Source organism: Fringilla coelebs (genome assembly GCF_963513975.1).
Source record: "Fringilla coelebs genome assembly, chromosome: 13".
NCBI classification, from domain to species: domain Eukaryota; kingdom Metazoa; phylum Chordata; class Aves; order Passeriformes; family Fringillidae; genus Fringilla; species Fringilla coelebs.
The window spans coordinates 8798700-8813212 of record NC_140039.1 but is presented as its reverse complement, the minus strand read 5'-3'; the positions used below and the strand labels follow the sequence as shown (position 1 = coordinate 8813212).

The 14513-nt window shown below is 40.4% G+C and overlaps 1 protein-coding gene across 1 annotated transcript in view; it reads right to left on the bottom strand.

Annotated features, from left to right (window-relative positions):
• Positions 1-14513, bottom strand: part of CACNA1D (calcium voltage-gated channel subunit alpha1 D) — a gene marked incomplete at both ends in the record, with an annotated part of 162208 nt that overhangs the window by 67218 nt on the left and 80477 nt on the right. The window contains 3 exons of the mRNA XM_084214320.1: positions 763-789; positions 1468-1555; positions 9531-9700. Coding sequence (XP_084070446.1) covers positions 763-789; positions 1468-1555; positions 9531-9700 — 285 coding nt within the window. The remainder of the gene's footprint in view (positions 1-762; positions 790-1467; positions 1556-9530; positions 9701-14513) is intronic.

The window sequence follows — 14513 nt, the reverse complement described above, 5'->3', positions numbered from 1 at the left end:
GACATTTCAAGCCTTGGCAGTATTCTAACCATATAAAGGAAAAATATCCTGTCCTGCCCTAAATCAGCATGGAATTCAAGAACATTCTTATCTTGCCAATCCCCTGCTCTAAGGGCTGTCCATGGCCATCAGCAGGATGCCTCACTCCCTGGCTAGGTTAAACTGACTGTTCTTATTCTTACAGGCCACACTACCACTGAAGTCCACGAGACAAGAACAATAATGGTGGGATGTCTCACTTATAGCACTCACAAGCAGGCTCAAACTGCATAACTCCAAGCTTTCTGAAGCCAATGGGGCTATTTTTTTGTTTTCCCCAAAAAGATGTGTGGAACCAGTGACAGGAAAGTATAGCTAACTGGTACATATATGAATGTATATGAATAACAGAAGCATATATAAGCAGCCTACAGAAATAAAACAAAAATTCAAAAAGGAGAACAGCAGTAAATTTCTCCATTAGATTGATACAAGTAAAGGCATGCTCCCAAAGATTAACTTCTATTTTGACTTGTAGTGTAGCAGGTAGGCGAGCTTGCAATGAAAAGCATTTTCTATTTTGATCCAAAGGCATTTTGACATTACTTTCAAAACAACATCCTTGATAAGTTATGGCCTGACTTACTTTGTGCTCAAACTCAGTGTACTGATATTGCAGAGTAACATTCCAGAAGCTGGAGAGAGGATCAGCCCAGAAGAATGAGAATTGCATCAAGATTTTGCATTTACCTTAGAATGTGATTATAAGAAGAAAATACTGACCTGAACTTGGATTTTGAGATGGTTTGACTAGAAGAAAAGGAAAATACATTTTTAAGAATGGGGGAAAAGTAATTTAAAAATTCATTTTCTTTAGAATTTTGCATTGGCATTACACATACATAAAACAAAGTTTCAACAAAATGCACCATGAATGCTGAAATTCTTTTGCCTGTTATTTATTTTCTGAAATAACATTTCTAAAGCCTTACAAATTTTCTTGGTGAAAGAAAAGAAATCTCCTTTAAAACTCAGTAAATAAACCTTGAATAAACATGTAGAAACTGCCTGGAAGTCATGAAAATGTGAGCAAATAAATACTGAACAACATGGGTTATAGAAATACTCTCCTTATTCAGTTATTGTCTAAAAAATACATATTCTCCAGGTCATGCACAATTTAACAGAAAATATTTGGTTTTATATATCATTAGAAACTTCAAAAATCATATTTCATAAAAGCTTTCAGGAAATCCCAATTCCACTCCAAGCTGAGTTGAAATTTTTTAATACCATCTTAACCTGAGAATTTTAGGAGCGCTTTAATACTCTTACAATTGGTCTAATATCAAACTCCTGCGTGTGCCATACAAAGCCTGGCTATTTCAAGGCCCTTTTGGCAAAACCAGCAGTGGGGAGAGAAGGGCCCTGTGAGATGCTCTGAGCTGCTGGGGTGGGGCGGGAGCTGGGCTCCCCCCGTGCACTCACCACAGGCTCCCGCAGCACGCCGGGCTCTCCCCTTCCCCGCTGACGTTCTCCGTGTTCACCGACTCGGTCTCGCTGGTGGGCATGCTCGCTGTGGGGACACAGAACTGCCTCAGAGCCAGCCCCACGCCAGGCATGGCACAGCTGGCATCTCCTGGCCCCTGGCAGGAGGGCCTCCAGCTCTGCTGAGAGCTTGGAAGATGTGAGGAGTCGTAGATGAAGTCAGAGACTTCATCGGTCCTCCTCTCTCACCGAAAGGAAGCACGCGGGATTCCAGAGAGAATGGTGGCTTGTTTCTGTTGTTTCTTTTTAGTGAGTCAAGGTAATTGCTTACAATTCTCTGCAGAGTATAAAGTAGAGGAAGTTTGTACAAAGAGTATGCTACCCCAGCAAAGAAATTAACCTGAGCTAAATTGTGGAACTTTTCCCTCTGAGAAGTGTTCTGTTAGCACTTTGGAGGTGCTTTTCAGTTGAAGTGCTGTTAAAGGCTCGCTGATTCCAAGAAATATCATCAAACTTCTGAAAGCAGGAGCTATCACACCGTGGTCACACTGACCACTCTTTGCTTTTACTGACATTGTGAATTATTGAGGCAAGATGCCAGAAGGTAAAAGTGCCTGCAGATACTGTGTGAGCAGCAGGCAGGAGTAGGGGAATGGGAGAATGGTCCTTCAAAGCATGATGAGAATTACCTCTAATAAAAAGGGGACAAGTATATTTGCCACAGAGTGAATTACTGCACATATAGTGGAGCAGTACTGAGTGGTTAGCAATTGTAGCTGATGGGTTTTTTAGACAAAACTCATTTTCAGCTGGGTTACCACCATTTGTCTGCAAATCAGCTGAAATATAGAGGGAGGACACCTTATGTCAAAAAATGTTAGGAAATTATAAACAGCCGAAGTTCTCAGTACTTCCTAGGGGAGAGCACTGCTTCCATGTCTGCAGAGCCAGCATGAAAGGAAAACCTCAGGAACAAGAAAAAGGTAAATTAATGTTGCTGGTCTATCCAGTAGAAATACCATTTAAAGTAGGAAACAAAACAGAGGTGCAAGATGCACTGAAATTACTGCAAAACAGCAAGAACAAAAAAGAAACAGAGCATCCTAAAGGTATTCTGGTGTGTACCTTCAACTGTTTTGATGGTTTGCTTGGTTGGTTTATTTGGTTTGGTTTGGTTTCTTGGGAAGGGTTTAAGCCAATGTCTGTGAACTGAAAGCACTCAGGGCAATACACTGCCAACTTCTGACAGGGAGATCTCACTATTTTGGTAGCCTAAAGGATGATATGAGATTTAAGAATCAGACCCTGAATTTTCTGATTTGTGTACAAATCAGGCACAAAGTGCTAAGTGTGAGGAACAGTCTCTCTGCACAGCCTCTATACTGCCTCGACACCAACATGAAGATGGAGGGGGGTGGGAAGGGCTGGTTTGGTTTCTGTGCCCGTCAGTCCCATCCAAGCTGGAGACTGACAGGTCAGTGCAGGCCAGGTACTCAGCTACTGCTGAGAATCTGTCCCCAAAAGCAAGTCACTTTTATATGGAATGCTAAACAGAGTGGCATAACAAAGAAAGATCCAAAATGTCCATGCAGGTGTTTAAATAAACAAAGCACTTCAGGCAGTAAGCACAGCAAAACCTTCTTTCACAAGGTTCTTCTGTTTTGATGATTCTTTTAAAATATTACTGTAATGACTTTATACATTAAAACTCTGGTTAGCACCTGCAAGTGTCTCAATTCTAATATCATACTTCCCTTTATAAATCAGTTTTAAAATAATTCATTTTTCTAGTCCTGTAAGAACTTCACTGCTTACAGTCAGAGTTCAAAAGGAATTTCGCTCATAAGTAAAGAAAACAATCTTTGATGTTCAAATTCAACTATTAAAATTTCAAAGGGTTAAAGAAAAAAAAATCACAAAATTATTTCAAGCATATTCTCAGGGCTTCAGAACTAAGAATTTTTATTTTTAAATGCCAGTTTCTTTTGAAATACCTCTAAATATATATAAGTATACCCTGTCTGGTAAGGAACTGAACTGGTTGCCTTGTGCCAGGTGACTTGACTGCTGTTAGAAAACACAGCATTACAGTCACCTAATGATGAACATTTCAGCACTTGTGATGAGCAACTGCAAAATAAGAGTGCTGAAGTCTTGTTTCACACACCATTAAGAGCTGCCAGGCTAGGCTTACTTCCGTGGTTATTGCATATGTGCAATGTGTCCCACACTTGTATTTCAAATGTATCAACCCTTCTGTCCCTTGAAAAAAAAGGTACCTAGAATCCAACTCTTCATAAAGTGTCACTCCACTGAGTGAGAAAAAAGCTACATTTAATGTAAGTAATGCAAGTGCATGTAAAGTGAAGTACTGTCATTTTAACTCAAGTCTACCATGACTCTATGTGTTAGCCCACAATAAGAAATACCAGCCCCTTTTGAACATGATTATTTGAAGGAAAACGAAGTAACAATATTTTTGTCCCTACTGAAGTGAACATCAGTTCTGTTAATTATTAAATACATCAGAATGTTACTTTTTTCAGACACCACAGGGCTCTTGCTGCATCTCTATTAGTGACTTGCAGGTGCTGTATTACAAACAGAAGAGGGGAAAAAAAAGAACCAATTCACGTTAGAAACTCAACTGCCATTATACTGTAATTTATATGTCAAAATTGAAACTTGACAGAAGTACTGAGAAAGGCACCATGTGGAAGTCCAGCTCCAGCAATGCCAGCAAGTCATCAGGTCTTTAGCCAGAATGAAAGAGCAGCACTGCATGTCCACATCCACTCTGCTAATGCAAGCAACCTGCCAGGTCCCAAAGCAGCTCAGCTCCATGGCCATAGCTCCATAAGGGCAGCTGGTGTCCATGGGGCAACCACAGCACACCATTTTGAGAGAATTTGGAGAGACTGATCTCAGCAGGGTCAGCTCTGAGATCTGTAAACCAGCACCCCAGTATTGAAAGGAAGATGCCAAATTTTTGTCTTTTCTTTATTCACCTTTTGCCCTTATTTTACTGGCACTCTTCTGGAAAGATTATCTAGATTTCTAGATCAAATAATCTCTTCAATTAAGATAACTGGTTTCAAACAAAAGAATGCTTGCATTAGACAATATAAGCAACTCATACAGCATGCAGCTTGATACTTTCCTGAGTGGATAGAAAACAGGTCAAATACATCAACTACTACATTTTGCTTCTGTGGATAAGAATATAACATGAGAAAGACAATCCATTGTATTCTTGAGGTACTCTAAGGAGTTTCAGACTTTGGAGCAGGGATTTCCAACTCCTCTCCAGGATGTAACATAACTAGAAGAGCAAGCCACTGCCATGCTCTTCAGCAGTGTGCCCTTGCCAGCTAGAGTTAGAAGAAATAAATTCCATAATCCTGAAATACAACAATTCAGTGTCACTGTAGAATCCAGAAGCAGGTTAAATTACAACCTGAATTACTGAATTGTGGTTTCAAGTATTATTGTTGGAAATGTTTTCCTCTCTAATGTAAATGATTAAATTTTTAACCTGTTTCAACTTCAACTGTGCATTTTCACACTGGCGCATGTTGGGCAGCCTTGTGGTTAACTGTGCTGAAGGAAAAGTGCTGCAGGAGTGGAGTGATCTGCACAGCTCATCCTTATTGGCTACTACAGAGAATCTTGGCATTATATTAAACTGGCAAAATTTTAGATCACTCTTTCAAAAAATTTCATGTTCTGTTTGCTAGTAACAGCCAACCAACTCCTTGAATTGTTGGTTCCAAAATTTTCCTAATTTGTTCTCAAATTATTACGTGAATTTTCTGAATCCTTTTTACCAAATCTTTGAGGTAGTCAAATGGGAAAACACAGTGGGGAAAAAAAAATCCCCAAAGTGGCAACATTATCATTGCAAATACTTCTCAAATTTTCCCAAGTCTGCTGTATGCCCAGAAAACACTTCAGAAAAAAGTGGCACTATCTCTTCTGACTGTTAAGTTTCTTGGGGTAAATTCAGTTTAAGGAGAGTCTGCTTGGAAGATGTTCTCCATGATAGTGTAGCAAGAAATCTTTTTTAATAGTGTAGATTTAATGTTGCTGTAGATCATTCTTATGGGCTCTCTGTTTTTATAGGCAGCCCATGGAAAAGCAATATAAGGCTGGCTGCATAGCAGTAGAAGGAGAGCAAATAAATTGGGTTTTGTTATAGTAGCATCACTGAACCAACCACTTGTAGCCTGCAGGATGACACTGAGAACCTTGGGAATGTTGCATATTCTACACGCATATTGCTTTTAATAGACATACAGGTAGAGGGAATACAAAGAAAAATATTTAGTGTGGTGTTTCTAATCCAGAGACAGTCTAAGCTTCAACTCCTCAGGTCAGCATAATCATGTCAAGAAGAAATAAACTTAGGCCATTAATTTGTACTTTGGAAAAACCCTGCTCACAAAAGGTGCACCTGCCCTGCAAGGGACAGGAATCCAAGTCAGTGCCCGTGAGTCTGGGATGCCTGGCAAGGTCAGGCACCAGCCATGGCACAGCAGCCACTGCCAGCAGGTGACAGCAGGAGCCAGGCAGTGCCAGGCTGGTCCTGACAGACACCAGAACCTGAACCTGCTCATTCAAGGGCTGTGCTGAAATACATAGCTCAAAGTAAAACTGCAAGCGTCTTCTCACCATTTTTATAGGAAAACTATTTCAGCACGCAGAGCTGAGCGAGCTATCAGACAGTGATATGTATATATCCATATGTAACAGCTGCACAAACAATTTCAAGCAGGCTCAGTGTTTGTACAAAATGAGTCTATCAGGCCCCAGCAATTTCTCACTTAGAATTCTGCATTCTCTAAAGTAACTGGATGAGAGTTTCAGCCTCAGTTTGGGCCACATGAGTAATTGTTAGGACAGCAAGAAATCCAGTTGGTCAAATAACTTAGTTGCAGATAGGACTAAAACTAGATCTCCTAACTACTGCAACTGGCAACTGTGCTCACGTCAAAACAGGACATTTGCCAGTATTAAAGCAGGCAGATTTGAAAATAACTATCATGTTGTAAACCTCCTGTCCATCTTCAGTGTGGGTGGGGAAAAACGAATAAAACAAATTACAGAAACAAAACCATCAACAACAAAAAGAGATACAGTAAAAGCTTGTTGTGTTTTGTTAGATTCTACATCAAAAGCATCAGAAGTAAATAGTAAGTATTATCATCATGCTGTTCTAAGCATACACTATGATGGATTACAAAACTTGTAAAATACTTTTATTACTTTCTTCATGCCTAAATTTAAAATAAATTTTTAGTCTGGTTTACCTACTTCTGAAAAAGAAAATCTATTCTTCAAGAACAGCCACAAACACACTTCAGGGGAAATGTGAATGGATTAAACACTCTGCTTTAGGGAGGTAGAGCAGCACCTCTATTTCAAACATGCACTTCAACCAGGAGGAAGGTCTGCATGCACGAGGGGTTCCATGCCAGAGGGCTGTGCCTGGGTTAGAGAAATGCAGACAGTCTGTGCTCCCGAAAGCTCCCACATCCAAGGCAGTAGGGGCACAAAAGAAAAGTTCAACTGCAAATCCGAGCACGTTTTACCATGTTTATTGGAAGAACGGCCAAAGCAGCTAAGTCTGCTTTTCTTCTTGTCTTCCATTAAGTCAGCCAGTGTAAGCCCTGGGGAAGCACATGTAATCCCAGCAGTGACGCGGGAGGTGGCAGCAGTCGCAACGCAAAAAACAAAAACGTGTCCGTACACACAACACAGGCAAGGTTAGGCAAAACAGACTGACATCACCGGCAGCACAACTGTCACAGCTAAACCCCTCACCTCTCACGGGTCCTCGCATTTTGAGCTAAATTCGCAGTGCTTTGAAGGCAATGGAAGTTTTTTCATTGGCTTCAGGATAATCAGCTATTGGCTCACAATAAAGATTTCCAACATTCACTAAAGGCATGTTTACAATTCTAGTAATTAAAAGGTATTCTGTAATTCAGCAGCATTGAATACCTGCCCATTATTAGCAACAGAGATGTGCAAATGCATAGGATTTATAAATAAATGACTTAATGACTTCTCTGATTAGAAATTTTCAAATGCTGGGGGGGCATTGCAGGAGCCTCAACTACAATTTTAAACAATTACATGAGAAACTATTAATTACCTACTTAACCATCTTTGAAATCTCTACCTCTGCCTGCCACAGAAATCTTGTGTATCCTAAACCCAGAGCTCTTCTACATCATTGAGGAGCACCATGGTGTTCATCCATCTCCATAAGCCAGCAGTAATCTGGATCACCCAGAGGTTTAGATACTCAAAGCAGGGACACAGTTGTCTAGAAGCCTGAAAATTATTATTCTGACTACCTTGAGACCCAGCTCTACTTCATGCTTCCAAGATGGCTCAAGAAAAAAAAATCACCAATATATTTCAACTAAATTTATTACCTAAAAATATCTGAAATGCAAGGAGGTGGAGCAACTCGGCAACCCTTCCTCCTTTACAGGCTTTTGCAATTGATATTAACATTGAAATACCAAGCCACATATTTAAGAACATGTGCATAAATCCAGGAGTACTAGGAGATTTCCTATTCTCTGGAAATTTCCACACAATGTCTGCCTGAAATTAAATTCTTGGCATTTCTCTTAAAGCTCTTTTAATTACTTTCCTTCTATTTTCACTCTGCAAGACTTCTACAACCTTTAGCTTAGCCTAAAATTATGCCTAAGTTAACAGCTTAGACGTAAAAGCTCTTTCAAACTCAGTAGATATGCAAAGTATTTTTTATCTGTATGACCTCAAAGCTGTTTTAAAAAATGCTAGAGAAAATGGGGGTTTTTTTGCAGCCTATTAACAAAGATCCAGTTTGAACAGGACAAAAAACTTCCTGGGATTTCACCTGTAAACCCAGTCCACTGGCACCACAGCTGACAACCCAGTCATCCAACACTCTCTGCAAACTCAGCCTCACCTACAATTCTACACAGCAGCCTTGTACAAAATGTGTTTACTCCATAAGATGTGCCATCTTTTACATCTCAGGCTTAGGGTTTTATACCAGTACTCAAACCCAGAGTTTATGCAGTCCTTCATACATTAATAGTAATAACTAAGTATAGTCAATTCTGGTACTTTTTTTTGCTCTATTCTAGATAAAAATTCTATTTGTGCAACACATTTTCCAATAGACATAAATTATTCCTTTCCAGTGGTGCTGGAATCAACACCAACCCACAATTTCCCTCTCAGCCTCTCATAAAATCAGTGTCCTTCCAGTCAGTAACACAGTCCCATACTCCCATACTTTGCTTTTATTGGGAACTAAAGGACTCATAAAATTCTGAAACTCAAAGATTCAGAAAAACTACTATCTCTGCAATACAGAGGTAGGTTTAAAACCAGATACTTCAATATCAAACTACCAGATAAATCACCTGGTTCTAACAGCCTACTGTTAAATAAATACATCATAAATTATATTTCTTAGTGTCAAGTGAAAATCCCACAAGATTTCATTTACTGCACACCCAGTTAAGACAGGTAGTAAAAAATGTTCTCTAGTGTATTCTAAACATCAAAAAAAAAGACACAGAATTTCGTTTTCCTACTTCAACAACAACAACAAAAAATCCTCAGTATTAGCACAAGCCTATTTCTTGACTGTAACTTTGGTCATATTTTTAAGCTCTTTATATCATTATTGTTTTCCTTGCTTGCACCCACAGGAAAACACAATCTAAGGATTTACAATGAGACCTAATGGCACACAGCTTCTCTGCACTAACTCTTTCCAGAACACAAATAAAGCAAAGTTTATAAGCCTAAGCAGTGACTGAATGCAGACAGTGATTCATACATGGACACCCCAAGCAGAATTTTGTTGTAAGATTCCAAATTACCTTCCATGACTCAGCATCTCCATATTGACAGACAATTGCTCTGCTAACCAACACCTCTGCAAACTGGGAAAGGGAAAGCGCTGGCCAGGCTGCCTTCCCTGCAGTGCAACACCCCCAGGAGGAGTCAAACCGTCCCCACAGAAGTAGAGAGGAAGGAATACGTACTGTTCCTCTTGCCTTCTTCATCAGCCTCTTCATCATTCTCGGGGTCAATGTCTTCTGCCTGGGTAATCCAGTCTAAATATCCCTTCAGGTCTTCTTCAAGCTGCTGTTTTTCACGGAGCTTCTGGAAGTCCCCTCGGGCCTTGGCTTTTTCCCTTTCTTTGGAAAATTCTCTATCAAATGCAGATAAAGCAGAAAAAAACCACTGACTGACAAACTCTCTGGCATTTTGATCAGAGTCTTGACACAGCAGATTAGCACAGTGACATAGAAAATACACCGAAGATTGGAGTGCTGCTTTGAAAACAAGGTAGAGGTGCAAAGAAGTCATGGCAAATCCCTACCACCTTACATGTCAACTTTCAGAGTTTTTATGATTTAATCAAAAATTAAACAGTATTTTTGACATTTCCCATAAGGGAAGAGTCTATTCTTCTCATTTAATTACTGCTTTCTTATACAGATCTCAAAATTTCTTTTATCTACAAATAGAAACTAGCTTGCAATAATGAAGCAATTTCACATTTACAGATTAAGTTTCAGTGAAAAGAAAATTCTGGTTTTAGAAAGGCCCATTCTAAAATCCTTCCTCTCCCAGTCACAGTTCATTGGCCATGTCCAGACATACAGAACCCCACTACTGGGGTCTCCCTTAGCAATATCACACGCAGACTCCTGTGCTCTTGGAAATTTGCTCCCTGCAACAGAACCTAGAAGTCCTCACAGATCAGAAACAGAAACTCAATCCTCTATCTCACTGCCCCAGTCTCAAGACAATGTACTGGACTGTCTATCCAGTTTAGTTCATGACTGGGATCAATCCCTGAATTGTCATGGAATGATAACAGAAATAATGAAATCAAGCTCTTTAACGAGGAGATTGGATAAAATGGCCTCCTAAGGTCTTTTTCAACCTGAACTTCCCCATAAATCTAAGATTCCCTGAATGACATATGACTCAAGACAACTAACAAGTATATTCTATATTCTCCCCCCACAACATCTCACATGCCAACATTATTACGACTTCTGGTGTGATCCACAGCTCCAAATGAGAAAGCCCCTCTGTTGCAAGGACCAACACATTCCAGTTTATCTGAGTATCAATATGAAGCGTTAGGGGCAGGCAAGGATCTTTTGGACTGTATTCTAAGTACGTACAATTCAGTATTTACAGTTAAGCTTGTTCTGACTAACATGTTAATCACTGAAGGGTTTGGGTTGGGAGGGACCTCAAAGCTCATCCCATTCCATGTTCCTGCCATGGGCAGGGACACCTTCCACTACCCCAGGTTGCTCCAAGCTTGTTCAACCTGGCCCTGGACACTTCCAGGGATGTGGCAGCCACAGCTTCTCTGGGCAATGTGTGCCAGGGCTCACCACCCTCACAGGGAAGAATTTCTTCCTAATATTGATATAAACTGCCTTCAGTCAGTTTTAAGCAATTTACCCCTTATCTTATTGCTACTCACATTAATCTCACAATAGGGCTTAAGTTAAACTTTAAAAAAAGGCTAGAGCAATTTCATTTACCATGAATTTGCAACTCCTTTATTTATTGGAAAATTCACTTGAAGATATTCCCTAGTTAATATGCTCTTAAGGGGAAACTTATTGAACCTCTCAATAATACCCTTTCTCAAGTGGAAAATATTATAAAATTAGCATAAGACAAAAATATTTTAAGAAGGTGAAACAATTAGCAATAAAAATATTGCCCTGAGAAAGCAGAACAGAATAACAGAAAGTCTCCATTTTTCAAAATAATATTACTATTTGGTGACATACACTGCTTGTTTAGAATTACAGACGTAATCTCTCCAGGGGGCTGCTTATTTATTTTTCTAGCTTTTTTAGTCTTTAAACATGTCAGAGAAAAAAATTTAGTATTTAGATGACACCAGTAAATTTAAGTGTTAAGCTGTTTACATACAACTATAGAGATGCTCTTGTTTTTTTTTAATGTTACGTTGCAGAAGTTACGCAGCTTTCTGCCGCAAATGCTTAGAGGCAGGCACTTCATCTTTTACAGCTGAGGTCTTAATTCAGCAGCATTTCAGCCTGGCACATGGGGATCATCCTGTTCCATCTGATGGCACTGTAATGAAGCTGAAGAATGCCAGTGCTTGCTTTGCATTTGCTACCCTTCACCTCCCATCCAGGACAAGATCCTGCAAGAAGCCATCTCCTCACAAAAATGCCAGTGAAAGAGAGAGCTCTAAAGATCTCTCTGAAAGATAATCACTCTAAAAAATAACCAGAGTAATTTCACAAGTCAGTAAGAAACTGTTTGGGTTAAGGAATGCCAGGTTTAAGCTTCTCTCAGGGAGAGGATTAGAGATTGTCCTTTCCACCTGACTGAGGCAGCACGCTCGTGACTCACTTCCCACAGGCAGGATCTCTGCAGAAAGCTCTCATGGCAGAGTAGGAAATGAGAAGAAGCAAGCCTTGCTGGCTTTTACTAAGTATTCATGTGTTTTTCATTTTAAGTCCTTCAGGTATTTCTCATTAATTCAAAGGAGATGTGATGCATGAGGGTGGAGTAAAACAAAAGTTGCTGCTATTATATAGAGTGAAGTGAACGAAATAATTTTTTAATTAATCAGCTGGCAAGGCTGATACTTTGAACAGAACTTCACCCATGGCTGAACTGTTCTTTGACTTCACGTTAAAACAGCTGCATGCAGAGAATTAAACCTTGTTTTTATATGCACAGCTGATTCTGACCTTTCCCTTTAACATTGCACAGAAGTCAGACACTGCCTTGCTACAAGCTGCTGCCATTTATTAGTAGGGGGAGATGCAAGGGTGCTCATTTCCATGATATTTTAAATTTCAATTTTATTTTTAAAACTTGACTGCTTATAAGGACCTATAAAACATGAAAAGGCAATTTTCTTCAGGGAAGGGCAGAATCTGGCTCTATGGTATTTTTTTTCTATCACATCCACAATGAAGGGAAGTCCCTCAGACACATGTACATACTCCTTTTAGGGGAATGCCATGAAAAAGAAAAGAGAATTTAATAGAATTGGAAAGTAATGAATTTGCCTTTGGCAAAACAAAAGTATCTCCTTTTTTTGCCAAGAAAAAAGCAATTTGAAAAAGATGATGGAGGTGAGAAGAGGGAGAGATGTCGGCTCTTTAAAGCTTCTGACAAAGACATCTGGACAAAAAGATACTTGAATATTTAAGTAAAGATAGATGGACATTGGCTGATCCCCTGGAAGGAGGACTAAGACAGCTGCTTGTGCAGCATTTCATGGCTGTGGAGTGGGAAGGGTGAGTCCAGAGCAGAAAAGAAAATCTTTCAGCTCTGTAGGCAGCACAGGGAGTGACATGGTCAGACTGGTGGCCTGACCCGGCCTCCCTGTCATCAACCCAGCACTCAGACCAGCAGCCTCTGAAGCTGACAGGCTCAAGAAACTGCACATTAATTGCAGTAAGTGGACTTAAGCTCTGTAAATATTTGGTTTCACAAATGCCTGTGCTAAGAGCTGACTTTGAAACACGTATTTCATTCTGGTTTGATAAAATTACCTGGATCTGATATTTGAAAGTGTTTTGGGCAGGGGGTGCTGCATCTGCAGCACAATAGAGACATCACTTGCAAAATAAAGCATTTTATGGAGACTAATTTACATAATCTCATTTACTTTTAGTGATAACTAACCTACTATATAAAATTCAGGGTTTATTTCTATTGCCCAAAAATTGCTTGTCTCCTAGCAGAAAGATGATCTCATTTCTCTGTTCAGGCACAACACCATCATCATCAATGGCTGTTGAGGCAGAAGCATATAAAATGCAGGGCTTGAATTCATGCTTCAATAGTCTGGGGTAATCATGCCAGATTTTTCTTTCTTCAGCAGAGTGAAATAACCCCTGCTGGTGTGCATCAGACAGGAATGGCTTGATGCAACAAGGTGGAAGTGGCAGCAGGGAGTGCCTGCTGGGACTCAATTACACCTCCCTGTGTTCTCACACCTTCAGTTACAGGCAGGGTCATATTAACCAAAAATCCTAAGGCAATTTGCTGAAATGCTTTTGGTACACTCTCCTTTCCCTCTGTGTACTCACAGATATAATAACTAGAGACACCTATACCACCTCCTACCAGCTGAAAGCTTTCCCATGCTAAAGGCCAGGGACATTTCATCAGGGGGCCTGCACAGCACCACGAGTGTTGCTCAAACCCCTGTGTGTCTCTGGGCATTGATGATGGGAAACAAACAGGTGCTTTGGATATCAGAGCATAAAGCAGGACACAAACCCTTTGCTGGCTGTCTCCTGCCCTTTTGTGTCACTGCAAATGCAGTGGGAGGGGGAGTGAATCTCCTGCAAACAGAGCTCACTGCACACAGGGTCTGGTATGGGGAAAGTGTTAAGTTAATTCTCTCTGCAGAACTGCCACCCAGACATCCCAGACCCATTTGTTCACAGAGAACAGTCACACAATAGCAGAAATGTACTCACACGAGTACAGTGCTGGCCACCAGACTTGCAGGAGAGGTTTCACACTGTGGTAACCATACCAACCAACAAATCAGCAGAATCAAGTCAGAGAACTAAAACTACTTCAAGTGTACAGCTAAGCAGGGACAGCAGCTCACAGCTGGGTGCAAAGTGTAACAGATGTGAAGAGACATAAAAAAGGTTAAGTAACATCACACCTTTAAATACAGGAGATTTGTATACATCATTGTCACCCCTTCTTTTAGGGGGAAAAAACCTCACAGGCTGAACACTAGAATTATTACTGTAGGGCAAAACCAAAAATCCTAGCAGGAATTTTCCTTGAGCAAGGAGCATTGGGACCTTGGTGGGGAGATGCAAACTGGCATTACCCACCCATGGCTCTGTCTGTGCAGTTGGTCAGCAATTACCAAAATGTGCATGCAACAGCTCCAGCAGCAGCTCTGTGCAGCCAGGACCTGTCCAGCCTTGGACTACAGACCTGACCTGGCTTTAGTGGTCTCTGTCTAA